Here is a 15,031-nt window from a genome sequence, read left to right on the forward strand (position 1 = left end):
TTGAAATAGTTGCTTGTTTCCTCCACTATAGTAATCTTAACCTACATCTTGAGGGGTAAACAAGTAATCTACCGACACCTTTTTGACAGGTGATGACGCTCTCTTCACGTCTTGGTTTCTACAGGAATGAAACAGTGCATTTCTGCACATGAACCACTATTTGTCAAATTCATTCTCCTAGAACGAATTTTAAGCATATGTCACAACGGAATGGCATTTCATCATTATATGGAGATTTTTCAATTCATAATTTGTAACTAGTATTACAACCATTCCATTAATATACACTTTCAACATTTCGTTACCAATGTTACCTGGGATCCATTGTGTGCAGACTGTGCAGTGTGAGACGAAGCGCCATTTTGTTTTTGTGAAGCGAGTGTGACTGAATCAGTGTCACGTGACTTGCTAGCTACATGATCATTGGACAAAGGCTGTGGAGAGGGTTGTGGTGACGAACTTAGAATTTCTTTGTTACTGTCCGTTTTACTTCCGGTTTCCGGTTTAGGAGTGTCGGAGGCTGTTTCAAGAAAATAGGCACCATGTTAGCATGTCCATATTAATGGGCAGGGAACCAATAGTTTATATGGAACCAATAGTTTATATGCTATTAATATATAAGCAAACGTTATATGGATTATTTCGATCAGATCAGAATTGTCCAGAGGCTTCTCTTAAAATGTTGATTGATTGCTTGTATTTTTAGAGAGAATGTACATAATATGATACAATTTATTTTTACGAGAGTATCATGTATTGATAATTCAGATATTTACAGTTTATTTTTAAAATGAATGATGTGATTGACATGATTTCAGAAAAGAACACACGACACTGAGAAGTATTAGTAATAGAAATCTATTCAGCTACTGATGACTCCTTCCACTCTACCCAAGGACAACGCGCTGTATTTTTTAAGATGAACCATTTCAAGTAATTTAACCGTGAAAAACTTAAATGTGTATGCCAATCGTATTTCACATCTTTCTGGTATTTGCCAATGTTACCTCAACCAAGATCCAGTAAAGTTAAACTGTGGGGGATAATGGTTATCTGATGATCGGCATTGTGGAAGGAGTCTATAATATATTTGAGAGCCGAGCGATGGTGACAATTAAGACCCGGATACGGAACAGATGAAGCCAAGATGAATGCTCTTTGTTTCAGTGCATACAATGTGTTATAAAGCAGAAATGAAATGATAAATTCAGGATCGTTATTTACTTGAACTGAATAAATGTGAACAGTTGTGAAAAAATCAAGCATCCCCGAATATTACATGGCCCAGCTTAAGAGACATTCTGTCAATCACTGAGGGTCATTTGAAGGCGGACAATCCTGCATCATTTGTTATCGCACACATACCCCCACCAACAGCCAATGAGGGTAAAAAGAAACGGGGTGGGTAATAACGCTAAATGCTGCTATAGGTTCAGGGAGGGGAGGAGGGCACGAGGAAGCTATTCATCTTACAAAAATACATATGTAAATCATTTTATAAGGAAACTGACTTGCTTAACTGAATCTGTTGAAAGTGTTTACTGAGCATTCATGTCACTGCACTGCTTCCAAAACATGTCCTATGATATGGTCTCAGATACATCTATCGAACTCCAGTTAATGATCTTCTGAAGACATTACCGAACTCTTCATAATGTTGAAATTTCAATTAATATTATGCGATTGGTGTTACTCACCAATGACTTTTGTATCAAATATTATGGCCCATGAATACCACTGAATACTTCTTGAATACACAAGAATAGTACCGACAGGACTCAGTTAATGATGGCACATGCCTTCTTACAGTTAGGTTTGCTTCAGTGATGAAGTCAGTTCAGTATTGAATATCGGGCGTAAACCATGCGTGATGGTGCCGTGGGTGCCTTGAATGGTGTGGACCAAGTGATCATACTTTCATGCAAGAAGGCCAATTACCTTATGTGTTTATACTTCCTGAATGTTTAGAATTCACTATAAAGCTAGACACATGCATAGGCATACAAGAAAAACATCAATTTGAATTCCAGTTTTCGCTGTTCTATTTGCTACAACAACTCCAAGAAATTGTACCATACTGGGTGGGACAGGGGTGGATGGGGCATATCATGCGAAAGGTTAACAAGTTGCTAGCAGTTGTTAGGGTTAACATGTTAACAGGAATGAGGTCGTTAGACAGGACAAGATCAAACGTGAACAAGGGAGACCGCAGACAGAGGTCACCAAGACTTGAGGTCACCAGGACCTCAGATGCACCTGTCGTGGATGATGACTCCTTACACTTTTCTGTATCTATGTTATCAGCCAATTGCTGCCAGTTTGTCCTATTGCTTTGACATCCATTATACAATGGGTCCAATTTGTCAGTCATCGAGGCAAACAGCTGTCAAATAGGTACCAAAATCATCCGTCAGTGATACGGCAATTGTCATGCAGACAACATACACGTGAAGAGCAGTACTACCCTCACTGAAATTATGAATTTAATTAATAAAATGAAATTATCCTAAAGTGCAGAGAACAAGAAACTTCAGAATAATTTAGATTTTCCACATTTAATTGTAAAAAGGTATATTTATCATGTGATTTTTTTCAAATAATTTCAATACAATTTTAGTCAGAAATCCTCTCCGATCAAGGATTCTGATCCACAAAACGTTCGTAACATTACGACCTGTCGTAAATCTATAGTTTATTATAGGCTTACGAATGTCGTAGCGCTACGACCGTTTCGCGGATCGGGACCCAGGCCTAGTTTTGAAGTGGAACGATCTGACAGTTTTCTTGCTCGGTTTTAGTATCTGTGCCAAATAACAGCGTACCAAAGCATCTTTTAGAAATATTGTCAATCGATGGTGTTGACAAACATTTTACACACACAGTCATAAGCTATGCGCTAAAGAATGACATTACGTTATAAACATTGAGTGCAAGGTGAGTGTTACGATAGAAATCGGAATTATCATATCACAAAAGTATCACTGTCTGTAGTACTGCTCTTCACCAAACTCTAAATATATAATTGCAAGAAATGCTCTGTGATCACAAGACATATCTATTGTTTATAGTCATATATGAATATGTTTCTGTAAAATAAATATATAATCCATGCATCTTCAAAGTTCATATATACAATGGACATTATGTATATATTATTGTCCTATAATTCGTCATGTGTGTGACACGTTGCTGGATATATATTTACAACAACGATCCCCCGCATTGCTTCAGTCTAATGTATAGAGGAAGAGGAGTTAAGAGGGATGCTTTTAGGCATCAATTTAGAGATCAACGCAAACGTCAGTGTAGATCCTTTCCTGCTTTTCCTGTACCACAACCAGTCAAACAAATAGTGGTAGTGTTGCATTAGAAAACTACCATTACAGGTTATCTCATGCATTTCTCTTCGTAATGAACAACTGTGATATCGACACGCTTTTAATATCCTTCAACACACCTTCAAAAAAGGTTCATGATGTGGTTAAAATCTAATAAAGAAATCCTTAATAACCACGAGGATATTTCGTAACGTTTTCAATCACTTTTTATGCATCATACTTTTAAGTCTAATTGATTTCATCTCACAATGGGCATCTTTGGTTTTTCGATGAGATGACGTTTTTGCATTGTAATTAAAGACGTCAAAAAAAGTTCTTTCAGGACGCACGAAACATCACGAAGAATATAATCAGTCATTAATACAATTCCCAAAACATGTTTATTTCACACGAGCGGATCAATTACTTCTTTTAAACACTTTTATCTCCTGGGGAAATGAGAAAATGGAGTAACATACTAATCAAACCGCATTTGAAATATAACAACCTTCATCTCCCAAGAAACTGACAAAATGTGTCATACGAATCAAACGGCATCTCAAATACAGCAAACTTCATCTACCGAGAAAGTGACAAAATGTGGTATTATACGATTCAAAAGGCATTTCAAATAACGAAAACCTTCATCTCCCGAAAAACTGACAAAGTGTAGTATCATACGAATCAAAAGGCACTAAGTACGCAGCACTAACATGAATAGTTCCTCTATACACGAAAGTGAAGCCATGCAAGTGTTGCTTCTACTATTGCACGACAACCAGGCACACGAAATAAGAAGTGTAGAATATATCGCTGTGCCGCACTTAACCACAGCTCTGGCTTGTCTTCGGCTCTGACATCTGATGCCAATTGTCTCTGTTACTCTGAACACCCTGCAGTAAGGGCTCGAGACGGGTCCATTTGTCAGCGAACATCTTAAATGATATCGTTACCGATAGACCTTCATTCGAGACCACGAATGCTCTCATAATGGCGTCCCTGTACCAACTCTTAATTGATCCAGTTCATGTACAGCCATTTGACTGAGGTACATCATACAGACACGTAAACTCGCAAGAACATTGTATATGTACAATGACTTCATAGGAAACTATGGCAGTCATATTAACACATAGATTACATGTTGAACCTTTGACATTAAGTGACCAAGCATCCTGATATTACAATGGCGTCTATCGCAAAGAATATTGGACGTATTTCAATATTGCCGTTTTTTTTGTCTATAGAATTCCTTTGATATCCCATTGACACCTGCGAGGGTTGTTCGATTTTGTTTTCATATTGGGATTCTGTAAAACTTTTGATGATTGAAGTTTTCATTTAGTGTAATATGCTTAAAGGAAAATTCGAAAATAGAAGTCATTACGAAAGGGTATAAATGTGACACTAGCTTGATATCAATATTATTGTTTATCACATGTTATTACAAAAGAGAGCAACATGTAACCCAAAGCGTATGGAAACTTTGCAAATGATGGCCATTTTCCCCATTTATAATCTCTGTTTAGCGATTGGTGTTTTCAGCCTTGTTTTAATCTCCGCAAGAATGCCAGAGTTTGGAGATCCGTTATTCGCATTGAAGGCCTTCGCAAATTGATATGTAGTTTACAAAGTCGTGAAACAGACAGATTATACAGTCATTATATACTCAGTTCAAATGACGTTAGTATTTTTCCTGTCAAATCTTTGGGAATAACATACAATATGTCACATATATATATATAGTCACCAAGAAATCTAGGTATGTCGTAACATATGGACAATGAATCTGGTTTTATGCCGTCTTAAGAAAGTATTCCAGCAATATTACGGCTCGGAAAACTGGCAATTATTCCATATTGAGAATATGTCAGGTGTGGAACCTAGGTCTTCCGCCATACCAGTGGACGCTTGAACACGTCCTAGCTAGGCTTGACTATATACCAGTGTACATATAATGATGATTGTCCATGAGCAGCTCGTTAGGTTTTAGACATATATTGCTGCTTACGTATTCATGCAGAATAAAACAGAAGCTTATTCACCTTGTAGACTGGCATACATATTGCATCAATGAAGCCGACCTGCATCTTTGGGAGCTCATCCTTCTTGTCCCGATCCATCATTGGCTGAAACAGAATCAATACAAATGAGAATGTGAATACGATTAGTTTGCTTGTGCGTGCGTGCGCATACGTGTGTGTGCGTGCATGCGTGTGCGTATGTCTATTTTAGTTTCCAAAGCGTGTCCGTCATATAATGAAGCGCGTTGCCAGAACCCTCTTTAAACATGTTTGTACTAAATCGCTATGTAAAACATGTAACATGTGTTAACAAACCAATAAATATATAAGTATACTACCCATCAAAAGTTTAGACTCACTCGTGTAAATGTAGCCACTTACCTCAGTCAGCTGTTCTAAACTAGATTTTGCAAAATATTCCATTCTGTTTAAAGGTACTGTTTAGACATGAACTGATGTATTGTAAAAGAAATTCGTAACGTTGAATTGATTATTGTCACTAGTTCAATAAATGATAAAACTCAGTGAAAATTGGCGAATTCTTAAGGAAAACTTTACACCAAAACGGATAATCTGCATAAGGTTTGCATTTGGTTCCCCCAAGTTAGTGGAGAAAATCATCTTCGATGTAACCATATATATACATAACATATAGTGAGTGCTTTAAGTGAGTCTGAACTTTCGATGGGTAGTATATTTTCGGGTTTACAAGATGTCACTTGTAGTAGGAATAGAAAAGTATAACACTTTATGGATAACTTCTTCTTTATTTATTATGGTGTAGTAGGAATAGACTTACAATTGGCTGCTCTCCTAGTTTTAGCTTTTCAATGTCTCCCTGCTCAAAGAACTCTCCAGCCACCAACTGGGCGACATTCTGTTGGATTTCCCACGGTTTAGCAATCGCAGCGACGTCACACGCCGTCATCATCATTGCTCTGCAACATCATCGACAAGACACATAAAGTCAAGTATCCATTATCAGCACTGGAACGCTGCCAAGTATTTGGAAATGCCACGTTAAGCTGCCATGTCGGATTAGTTCAGAAAACTTTACTAGATTAGTTCAGTAAGCCGATTCCAAATACATGTAATTTTCATGTCCGAAATGATTTAATTCAATGCTTAAAAACATTTTCTTTAGGATGAATCTGAATATGATAAGGAATAAACATTCTAAAATTTATAAACAACGAGATATCAATTCTTGTTTTCAGTGTTTCAATACCTACAACACATAGGAGTGAGTATGGTTGCACGGGTGCTTCTAATAATAATAATAATAATAAGTGCATTTATATTGCGCGATTTTCCATCCGTTGCGGTTGCTCAAAGCGCAGTAGCAATATTCCAGCAATATCACGGCGGTGGACACCAGAAATTGGCTTCACACATTGTAACAATATGGGGAATCGAACCAGGGTCGTCAGTGTGACGAGCGAACGTTTTAACCAATAGGCTACCCCACCGCCCCCAAACACATCGGAATTCTCTAAATTTTCTTTGTTTTATCTGACTTATCCAACAAGACATAAAGGGGTTAATCAAGTCCTAAACATCCCTTAAAGTAGTTATCAATAATATTGTGTATCCTGGAAGACATGTTATTTTATGTTGAGGACTATTCGATAGCTATGATTGTCATCTGAGCACCATTATGGGTTTTCTGATAAAATAATCCTCAGACCTAATGTCACCGCAAATTTGAACAAGGCCCTAATTAGACAATTATTTGTCTTTGTGTTGCTCTCGTTACGTCATGTGGAGATGGAGAACGGGACTGAAGCACCTTTTTGTGACTAACCGTTGTCATGGTAACAGCGATAAACAAACATTTCAGGCTTTTGATGTGTTAGGCTGATGTGGAAGTAAATAGCGGTGAGCGGAGGCAGGGTATTAATTCCGTGGAGAAAAAGCAGCCGCATTTCACCTTGATTGCAAATAAATATTATCAATTTGTCCTCATGGACAAGAAGCAGTTAATTGAGAGCAGGCACATGTTGCCGCTGCTGCCATAAGCAAACTTGCTTTTCTAGATCCATCATCTTGGCACGCAAGAAAATACCATTTCCGGTTTATGCTCCGTCTGGTATATATTTATGTACATTGCGGCGGATTTATAGCTAGGTTCTCGAAGAACGGTGGTTAATTATTGGGGGAAAATAGAATAAGTATTTTCAATCAAAATAGCAGGCTGTTGTATTAACACAAGAAACGTTATTTTGGTGGGTAAACGATCAACAACGTAGCGAGGTGAAAAAGGACTGGCGTGGAAGAAAGTTGGATGGAACCTTTTTATTTATAGTGCGATTCCGGGGGGAAAAGCAATCCAAACAAGTCTTTTAGGCATCGCCTTTTCTGAGATAACTGTATTTTTTGTGATCAATTCAACGGTTTAATTGGTACCTTGTACATTGAAAAAAACCATGGGTTAAGTACAAAGTCTCCACCTAGAGCGGCTACTTCAGATATTTTATAGTATAGTAAAGTTTAACGAACTTTTTTTTAAAAAAGAGAAAAATTTAAGGCGGGAAAGAAGTTCAAAATGCATTTCGACACGCTCGAAATCTGCCCTGCCTAGCCACCGACAATCAGAAAGATGTCTTCCAATCACCAGAACAGCTATGACAAAAATCTCCAGGGTTATTACTCCATAAGATAAAATAACATTCAGATTTTCTTACGGTTATGGAGGGTTTTGTTGCTTTTGTCAAAGCGTTATGAAATCCTAATCATTCTTAAAGAAAGATTCGGAAACAACATTTACAATTTTTATATTTGAATTGTGTTCGCATGCACGATAGTTCAGTGCCAATACCGCGCTATTTTCCAAGGAAACCTATCACTTATTAATTTTCAATTTATACAATATCGGCTACTCTGAAGGCACTTGTTAAATATCACACAACACTATCATCAACATCAACAACAACGAACCATACACATCGCCCATATGACGCATTGCATATGAGTTGGTCTCTTCAACCAGACTACTTGAAATTACTTGATTTCCCCGAAGTATTTCGAACTTGCTTCAGTGAGTGAGTGAGTTTAGTGTTACGCCGCACTCAGCAATATCCCAGCTATATGGCGGCGGTCTGTAAATAATCGAGTCTGGACCAGACAATCCAGTGATCAACAGCATGAGCATCGATCTGCGCAATTGGGAACCGATGACATGTGTCAACCAAGTCAGCGAAACTGACCACCCGATCCCGTTAGTCGCCTCTTACGACAAGCATAGTCGCCTTTTATGGCAAGCACATGGGTTGCTGAAGACCTATTCTACCCCGGATCTTCACGGGTCGAACTTGCTTCAGAGTGAGTGAGTTGGGTTTTAGGCCGATTTCAGCAATATTCCAGCAATATCATGGCGGGGGACACCAGGAATGGGCATCACACATTGTAACCATGTGGGGAATCGAACCCTGGTCGTGTCCATGGCGTGTGAAAGCTTTAACCACCCTCCAACCGACTACTTACTTCAGAAGATCCTTCTTGTATTTGGTGTCGAACGTTTGTTCCCCATCTTCTATCATTGATTTGAAGTCTCCCCGTTTCCTGAAAGGTATAGATACATCTTATCACTGTTTACACACTAAGGCACGTACAACATGTAGGCTTTTAATAATAATCATCAACGTGCTCCTATCATTAAACGGTGCATTTGAGAACATTTTTTCACAGGAAAACGTTATGGAAATCATGATGTATGATCTCTCAATGTAGACAAACATTTATAGATAATCGCTTCTTTTTTACACTGTAATAGCGACGTACAGATCCGTAACGGCGTTACCGCAGACGTTTCTATCCATAAACCTTTTGTCAACTTTCGCCAACTTCTATGATATGTGTATCGAACAAAAACGTATTTTCCTTACTGATATTAACGCAGCCAATATAATACAATCTGAATGCAAGTAGATAGACATGTTATTGATTCACGCCTTTTTTCAAACACAATACTGTCTGTGGAAGGAATTCGAAGACATGAGTTTATCAGAATACGCTGTCAACTTACTTGAAGTATATAGCCAGATCTGTCGACAGAATTGCATGTTCCAACATTTTGATTGCATTGCGATAGTCCCCGGGAGATAAGGACTGGAAGATGTTATTGCCCTGGAAGAAAAACACCCAGCGATAAGCTTGCACAAATTGTTTAACACCGTGTGGAGTATAAAACTGTAAGATGTATCACGAAATCTGTAAATAAAACCCCTGGGTTTCATTAAAAAGGTATACTATTCAAAATAATTTAAACAACACCCGATTCTTTTCATATCACTACAACTGACTGACTGAGTTTAGTTTTACGCCGCTTTTAGCAATATTCCAGCAATATCACATTGTGCCCATGTGGGGAATCGAACCCGGGTCTTCGGCGTGACGAGCCAACGCTTTAACCACTAGGCTACCCCACCGCCCCTATATCACTACAAGATATGGATGAAATACTGGTAGGGGTTGCAACACACAGCCTTCCACTCGCGGATGTTCTTTCACTTATTTGAGTACATGTATATATGAACCCTCCCAGTCTAAATTTTCCTCTCACATCAGCTGACACACAGCGACTGATGCAGAATATTTCATATGTTATGGGATGCGTTTCACGGAGGGTGATAATTTTAAATTAATTTGATTCGCATTAAAAGTTCCAAACACCATTAAACTTAGTTTCTAACTGTTTGTGGCAGGTTTTATCGTTCTAGCTTGCTTCATTTTGTGGAATTGGCATACCCATATTGGTGGTTATTGCCAGATGCCGTGTTCTCGTATCTCCATGTATTGGAATGAATCTGCAAATGTCGATTACGTCTAAAATACAGCACCGTCAATTAATGGATTTACGACACGTTCGCTTCCAAACGCATGGGCGATTAAAGACAAAAAACTATATTGCCATCACAGAATCCTCACATCGACAAATCTCCTTCCGGCAGAGGATGAAAATATTTTCGACAAAGCAAGTATTTATAACAATTTCCAGTTCGCGATCGTACGATGATTGTTGTGATCGGTGAAGTAAGCCAGGATCTGTTGACAAATACCTCGCGGGCATGCGGAAATTAATCAACTACATGTCGCCATTTTGAAATGTGACGCTGTTAGGAGTTTTAGAATGAATTACCGTCAACGTATTTACATTATTATGCATGACAAGAATTTTTTTTTTAAAATTGAGTTGTTTTTAGATGTTTTGATTGACGTCTGTTTACTCTATTATTCTTGCAGAAATATTTGTAAAACATTGGAAACAGTACAAATGTTAATGCATTTGCAGTTTGGCCGAAGTTTTTGCAAGGAACATTTTCTATGGATACCAACATCCAATCTTAATGAACACTCCCTCACGGTATTGAAAACTAGTACGTATTTATAAATCCGAGAAAAGCAACAGAATCTTACACGATCTCCCTACTGTGTAACTAATTCCGACAAAGAGTGATTTTGGTTTTACACTATTCAGTCATATCACGGCGTTTCAGAGGAATGTGGAATGTGGTTTTCGCAACGGCAGGAGCTTAATTAAAGTTAAACTGGGAATCAAATCCAGGACTCGGTGTTCAATCACCGCTGCAACTCGCAACTCTGATGAAACTTGTGTTGATTTTGGTTTTACACTATTCAGTCATATCACGGCGTTTCAGAGGAATGTGGAATGTGATTGGGATCCAGGACTCGGTGTTCAAAAAAGGGTGATTAGGAAAAAGGTATTTCCTTCGGGCAAAATATATAGTATGAACCAAAGGGAACTCAAATATTGCTTTCAGTAAAGTGAGCGAGTGAGTTTAGTTTTACGCCGCTTTTAGCAATATTCCAGCAATATCACGGCGGGGGACACCAGAAATGGGCTTCACACATTGTGCCCATGTGGGGAATTGAACCCGGACCTTCGGCGTGACGAGCGAACACTTTAACAACTAGGCTACCTCACCGCCGTAGAGAATGCACTGAAGACAATATGACAGAATTAACGTTTTATGACAGTATCAACGTCATATCACGTCGATTCAGTAAAAAGTGGAAAACCGGAACTAATACAGGTCGAAAACATTTACCACTTTTGGGAAACTCGCGAGGCACTGAGGCCACGACATGGCACTGAGAAACCTGGGAAATATAATCGGAGCGAACCAGAATTCGAACCCACGATCAGAGGTTTCTTCGTGCTCAGTGTATGCAACTCTGCTCAGCGAACAGAGCCACTTGTGCCTGCTTTTGAAGAGTAAAATTGTCCTTACCTCGCTGTTGAGTATCATGATGCAGTGGTCAAAGTGATGATGCTCCAGCACAGATGTACTGTACAACATGGCCAACGGCGACGCTACTCTGTTGAGAGACGTCGGTGTTTGAGTAACCCGTACTGAATTATGTTATTGAATGTTTCATATGCCTTTACTGTTCGACATATTTATCAGCCCATGTTGTGGCATTTTTGTACCTTATCTAATAGATGATCAAGTTGTGGATTCCATAAAGAGGGAGACCTGGTTAACTCAAACATCATTTACTCGACATAGCTTACATATTACGAACAATTCAGCTCATGTCTTCATAATCCATATATCGGCACTTTTGCCGAAAACTTTACCCCGCCTCCCTCGAACTACTTAAAGGCGATGTAATATCACCCCTATATATATTTTAGGTTAAAAAGAGTTCACTGTATATCTAGTTCAGAAAGTCCGTTCTATATTATAAACCAAGAACTGGATGTTCGTGTTTCAACATCGTATGAGTGAGAAGGTGATTTAGTATGCTTCTACGCAGCCTTGAGCAATATCATGGCGAGGGACGCCTTCGCTTATTATACCTATGGAATCAAACCCGGGCCTGCTGCGTGACGAGCGTACGCTTTAACCCCAAGGCCATCCCATCGCCCATTTGTAACCTAGACGAAAGTCATTTAATAAACATGGACATTCAAAATTAAAAGTAAAAGAAAGATGGGATTGTTTATGTTTTAAAAACAACTATACAAGCTATATTAAAACACGCATTTGTTGGTCAGTCTTATGTTCATGGAGTATACAGAGGGCTACTTACTTGACTTGAAATGCGTTATTGGTGCCCCTGTGATCCAGGTCATGACACAGACAGGCTACCATCAGGGCATATATCTCCAGGTCACCGAACAGTGGGCGTAGCTGGCCGGTCTGCAGACAATACCAACTGTCAGTAATTGAACATAATAGGTTCCACTTCACTAGGAGGAGGTGGTGAGGTGAGGTGAAATTGGGTTTAACGTCGTGCTTGAGAATATTTCGCTCATATGACGACGTGCATGCGTGTGTATGTGTATGTGCGGCTGCTTGTACTAGCCCAGACTTAAGCTGGTTTTATAGTGCTAGCCCAGACTTAACTGGTTTTATAGTGCTAGCCCACTGAGATATCATGCCGCAGTGAAGCATGAATACCCCACTCAGACACAGTATACTGACTCCAAGCCGACCAGTCCTTGTTGTACCCATTAATGCCGAGCGCTAGGCAGGGACCAACAAGTACCATATTTTAACGTCTTTTGGAATGACGCGGTCGGGGATCGAACCCGCGACCTTCCGCTCTCCGGGTGGACGCTCTAACCACTACACCACGGAGGCGGTCCACTATGAGGAAGGTGATGAGGATGGAAATATGAAACTGAAATGGGTCCAACACATGTTGGCTTTCCAAGACTCCCATTCCCCATGACGAGCTGGTCAAATCTTTTTGAATTTAACAACAATCCAAAACATGAACATGAAACATGAAAAACATTGACATAATGGTTGTGCAGTCAGGTTATTTACACTTGTGTTTCCTGTTGTGCTAGGATGTTGTCACTCGGAAATCACCGAGAGTGAGTGTGTATGGCTTCACACGTTGTATCCTTGTGGGGAATCGAACCCGGGTCTGCAGCTTGACCAGCGGACGCTATAACCATTAGGATACCCCACCGCCCCAAGAAATCACAGACATAATGAAACCTATATAAATGAGACTCAGGGTCATACTAAAAGAGCTGCAGTTGATAAGTACTAATGTTATCGCACTTAAAATAGCGACTGTATAGATATTGTAAATGGCAATAGTGCTGATATTTCCGTCCAAAATTTACCATTTTTACGTCCTTGTCAAACAAGCCAGTTACTTCAGTTACCTGCGAAGGACATCTATTGCCATGATATAACTGAAATACTTTCTGGACATCTAATGATGGACATCTCAATTTGGTATCTCGAATCCGAGTCTGTGACAAGCGGACGCCTTGACCACTAGGCTACACCTCTAGCCCATAATGTTTAGAGAGGTTACTTACAAAGAGCATGGTGAACATTGTCTGACACACGTTGAAGGCATGCCGCCAGTTATGGTAGGTGACGGGACGGTAGTTTTTCTTCACACTGGCTGTCCATCGGCATATTACCTACAAGCATCATGTAATGTCAAAGTTACATGACAAGTTCGAAACAAAAAATCCTCAAACGACATGTGAATAAGAAATACAGTTAATGTTGCAATATCATGGCGGCCTGTAATACTCTAATCAGACCAACCAGTGATTCATATTATGAGCAACGTTTTGCTTGTTTCTTTGTGGTCTAACGCCGCGCTCAGTAATATTCCAGCTATGAGGAGGAGGTCTGTAGATAATTGAGTCTGAACCAGACAAGTCAATGGTCTACGCAATTGGGAACATGTGTCAACCAAGTCGGCGCGCCTGACCACCCGATCCCGTTAGTCGCCTCTTACGACAAACATGGGCTACTGAAGATCAATTCTAACCCGGATCTTCACAGGTTTATGAGCAACATCCATCACCGTCGGGATACGACGACACTTAATCATTCTGGACACAGTGATTTGCCATGCACAGGATGCTGGGGACCAGGTTCAACTCCGCATTCCCCGGGGTGGGTGTCATGAATTATGAGGTGGCCAAACAGTTTTCTCTGCTATGAGTCTAAACTAGGTTGCGAAAATAAACCCTGACAGCAAAATATCTTATTTATTATTGCCTCGTGCCTTCACAAATTCTTGAACAAAAGAGACAATTTGTACGGTCTTATTCGGTATTGATATATTCTGAAAACAAATGTTGTTTATAGCTTTCAGTTGGCTCAAAAACAAAAATCATACTTACATCATAAGGCACTTTAAAACTGTTGATGATGTTCGCGTCGGTAAACATTCTGATGACAGCACGTAGTGTATCGTCGTCGCTGAGTACCATGTCGTCGAAGTCGAAACTGTACAGACGGTAGTCATCGGCGGATGGGATTTCGCATTCCTGGGGGAATAAATAAATATGCGCTTAGCAGAAAAAATGGCTTCGCTCTTCTTGAAGAAAAATACCTCTGAGTGAATTTCTTTACACTTGGAACAGTGACATGGATGTACTGGATGTAATGACATAGCTGTCTCGGGGCATCTGTGATTCGAGGTCCCTACGTATTCATAAATTAGCTTGGTTGGATGGTTGGTTGTTTAACGCCGCACTCAACAATATTGCAGCTGTCTGGCGGTGGTCTGTAAATAATTGAGTCTGGACCAGACAATCCAGTGATCAACATGATACCATTGGGATACCGTGACATGTGTCAACCAAGTCAGCGAGAATGACCACGTCACCGGATCCCGTTAGTCGCTTCTTACGACAAGCATGGGTTACTGAAGACCAATTCGAACCCGGATCTTCAC

General features: G+C 39.7%; 1 protein-coding gene across 6 annotated transcripts in view; it reads right to left on the bottom strand.

The window, feature by feature from the left end:
* LOC124254766 (cGMP-specific 3',5'-cyclic phosphodiesterase-like) overlaps positions 1–15,031 on the bottom strand; it is a 143,739-nt gene that overhangs the window by 4,904 nt on the left and 123,804 nt on the right. For 5 of the 6 annotated variants that reach the window (XM_046688620.1, XM_046688617.1, XM_046688622.1 and 2 more), the window contains 10 exons: positions 14,475–14,621; positions 13,650–13,757; positions 12,398–12,507; positions 11,593–11,680; positions 9,366–9,466; positions 8,825–8,902; positions 6,141–6,279; positions 5,363–5,446; positions 2,257–2,383; positions 315–520 (listed from right to left, as the gene is read on the bottom strand). In XM_046688620.1, coding sequence (XP_046544576.1) covers positions 315–520; positions 2,257–2,383; positions 5,363–5,446; positions 6,141–6,279; positions 8,825–8,902; positions 9,366–9,466; positions 11,593–11,680; positions 12,398–12,507; positions 13,650–13,757; positions 14,475–14,621 — 1,188 coding nt within the window. The remainder of the gene's footprint in view (positions 1–314; positions 521–2,256; positions 2,384–5,362; positions 5,447–6,140; positions 6,280–8,824; positions 8,903–9,365; positions 9,467–11,592; positions 11,681–12,397; positions 12,508–13,649; positions 13,758–14,474; positions 14,622–15,031) is intronic. The other variant, XM_046688619.1, reaches the window with a different exon arrangement.

The sequence above is a fragment of the Haliotis rubra genome, unplaced genomic scaffold (assembly GCF_003918875.1).
Source record: "Haliotis rubra isolate DU_JTF1 unplaced genomic scaffold, ASM391887v1 Scf581, whole genome shotgun sequence".
Lineage (NCBI taxonomy): Eukaryota > Metazoa > Mollusca > Gastropoda > Lepetellida > Haliotidae > Haliotis > Haliotis rubra.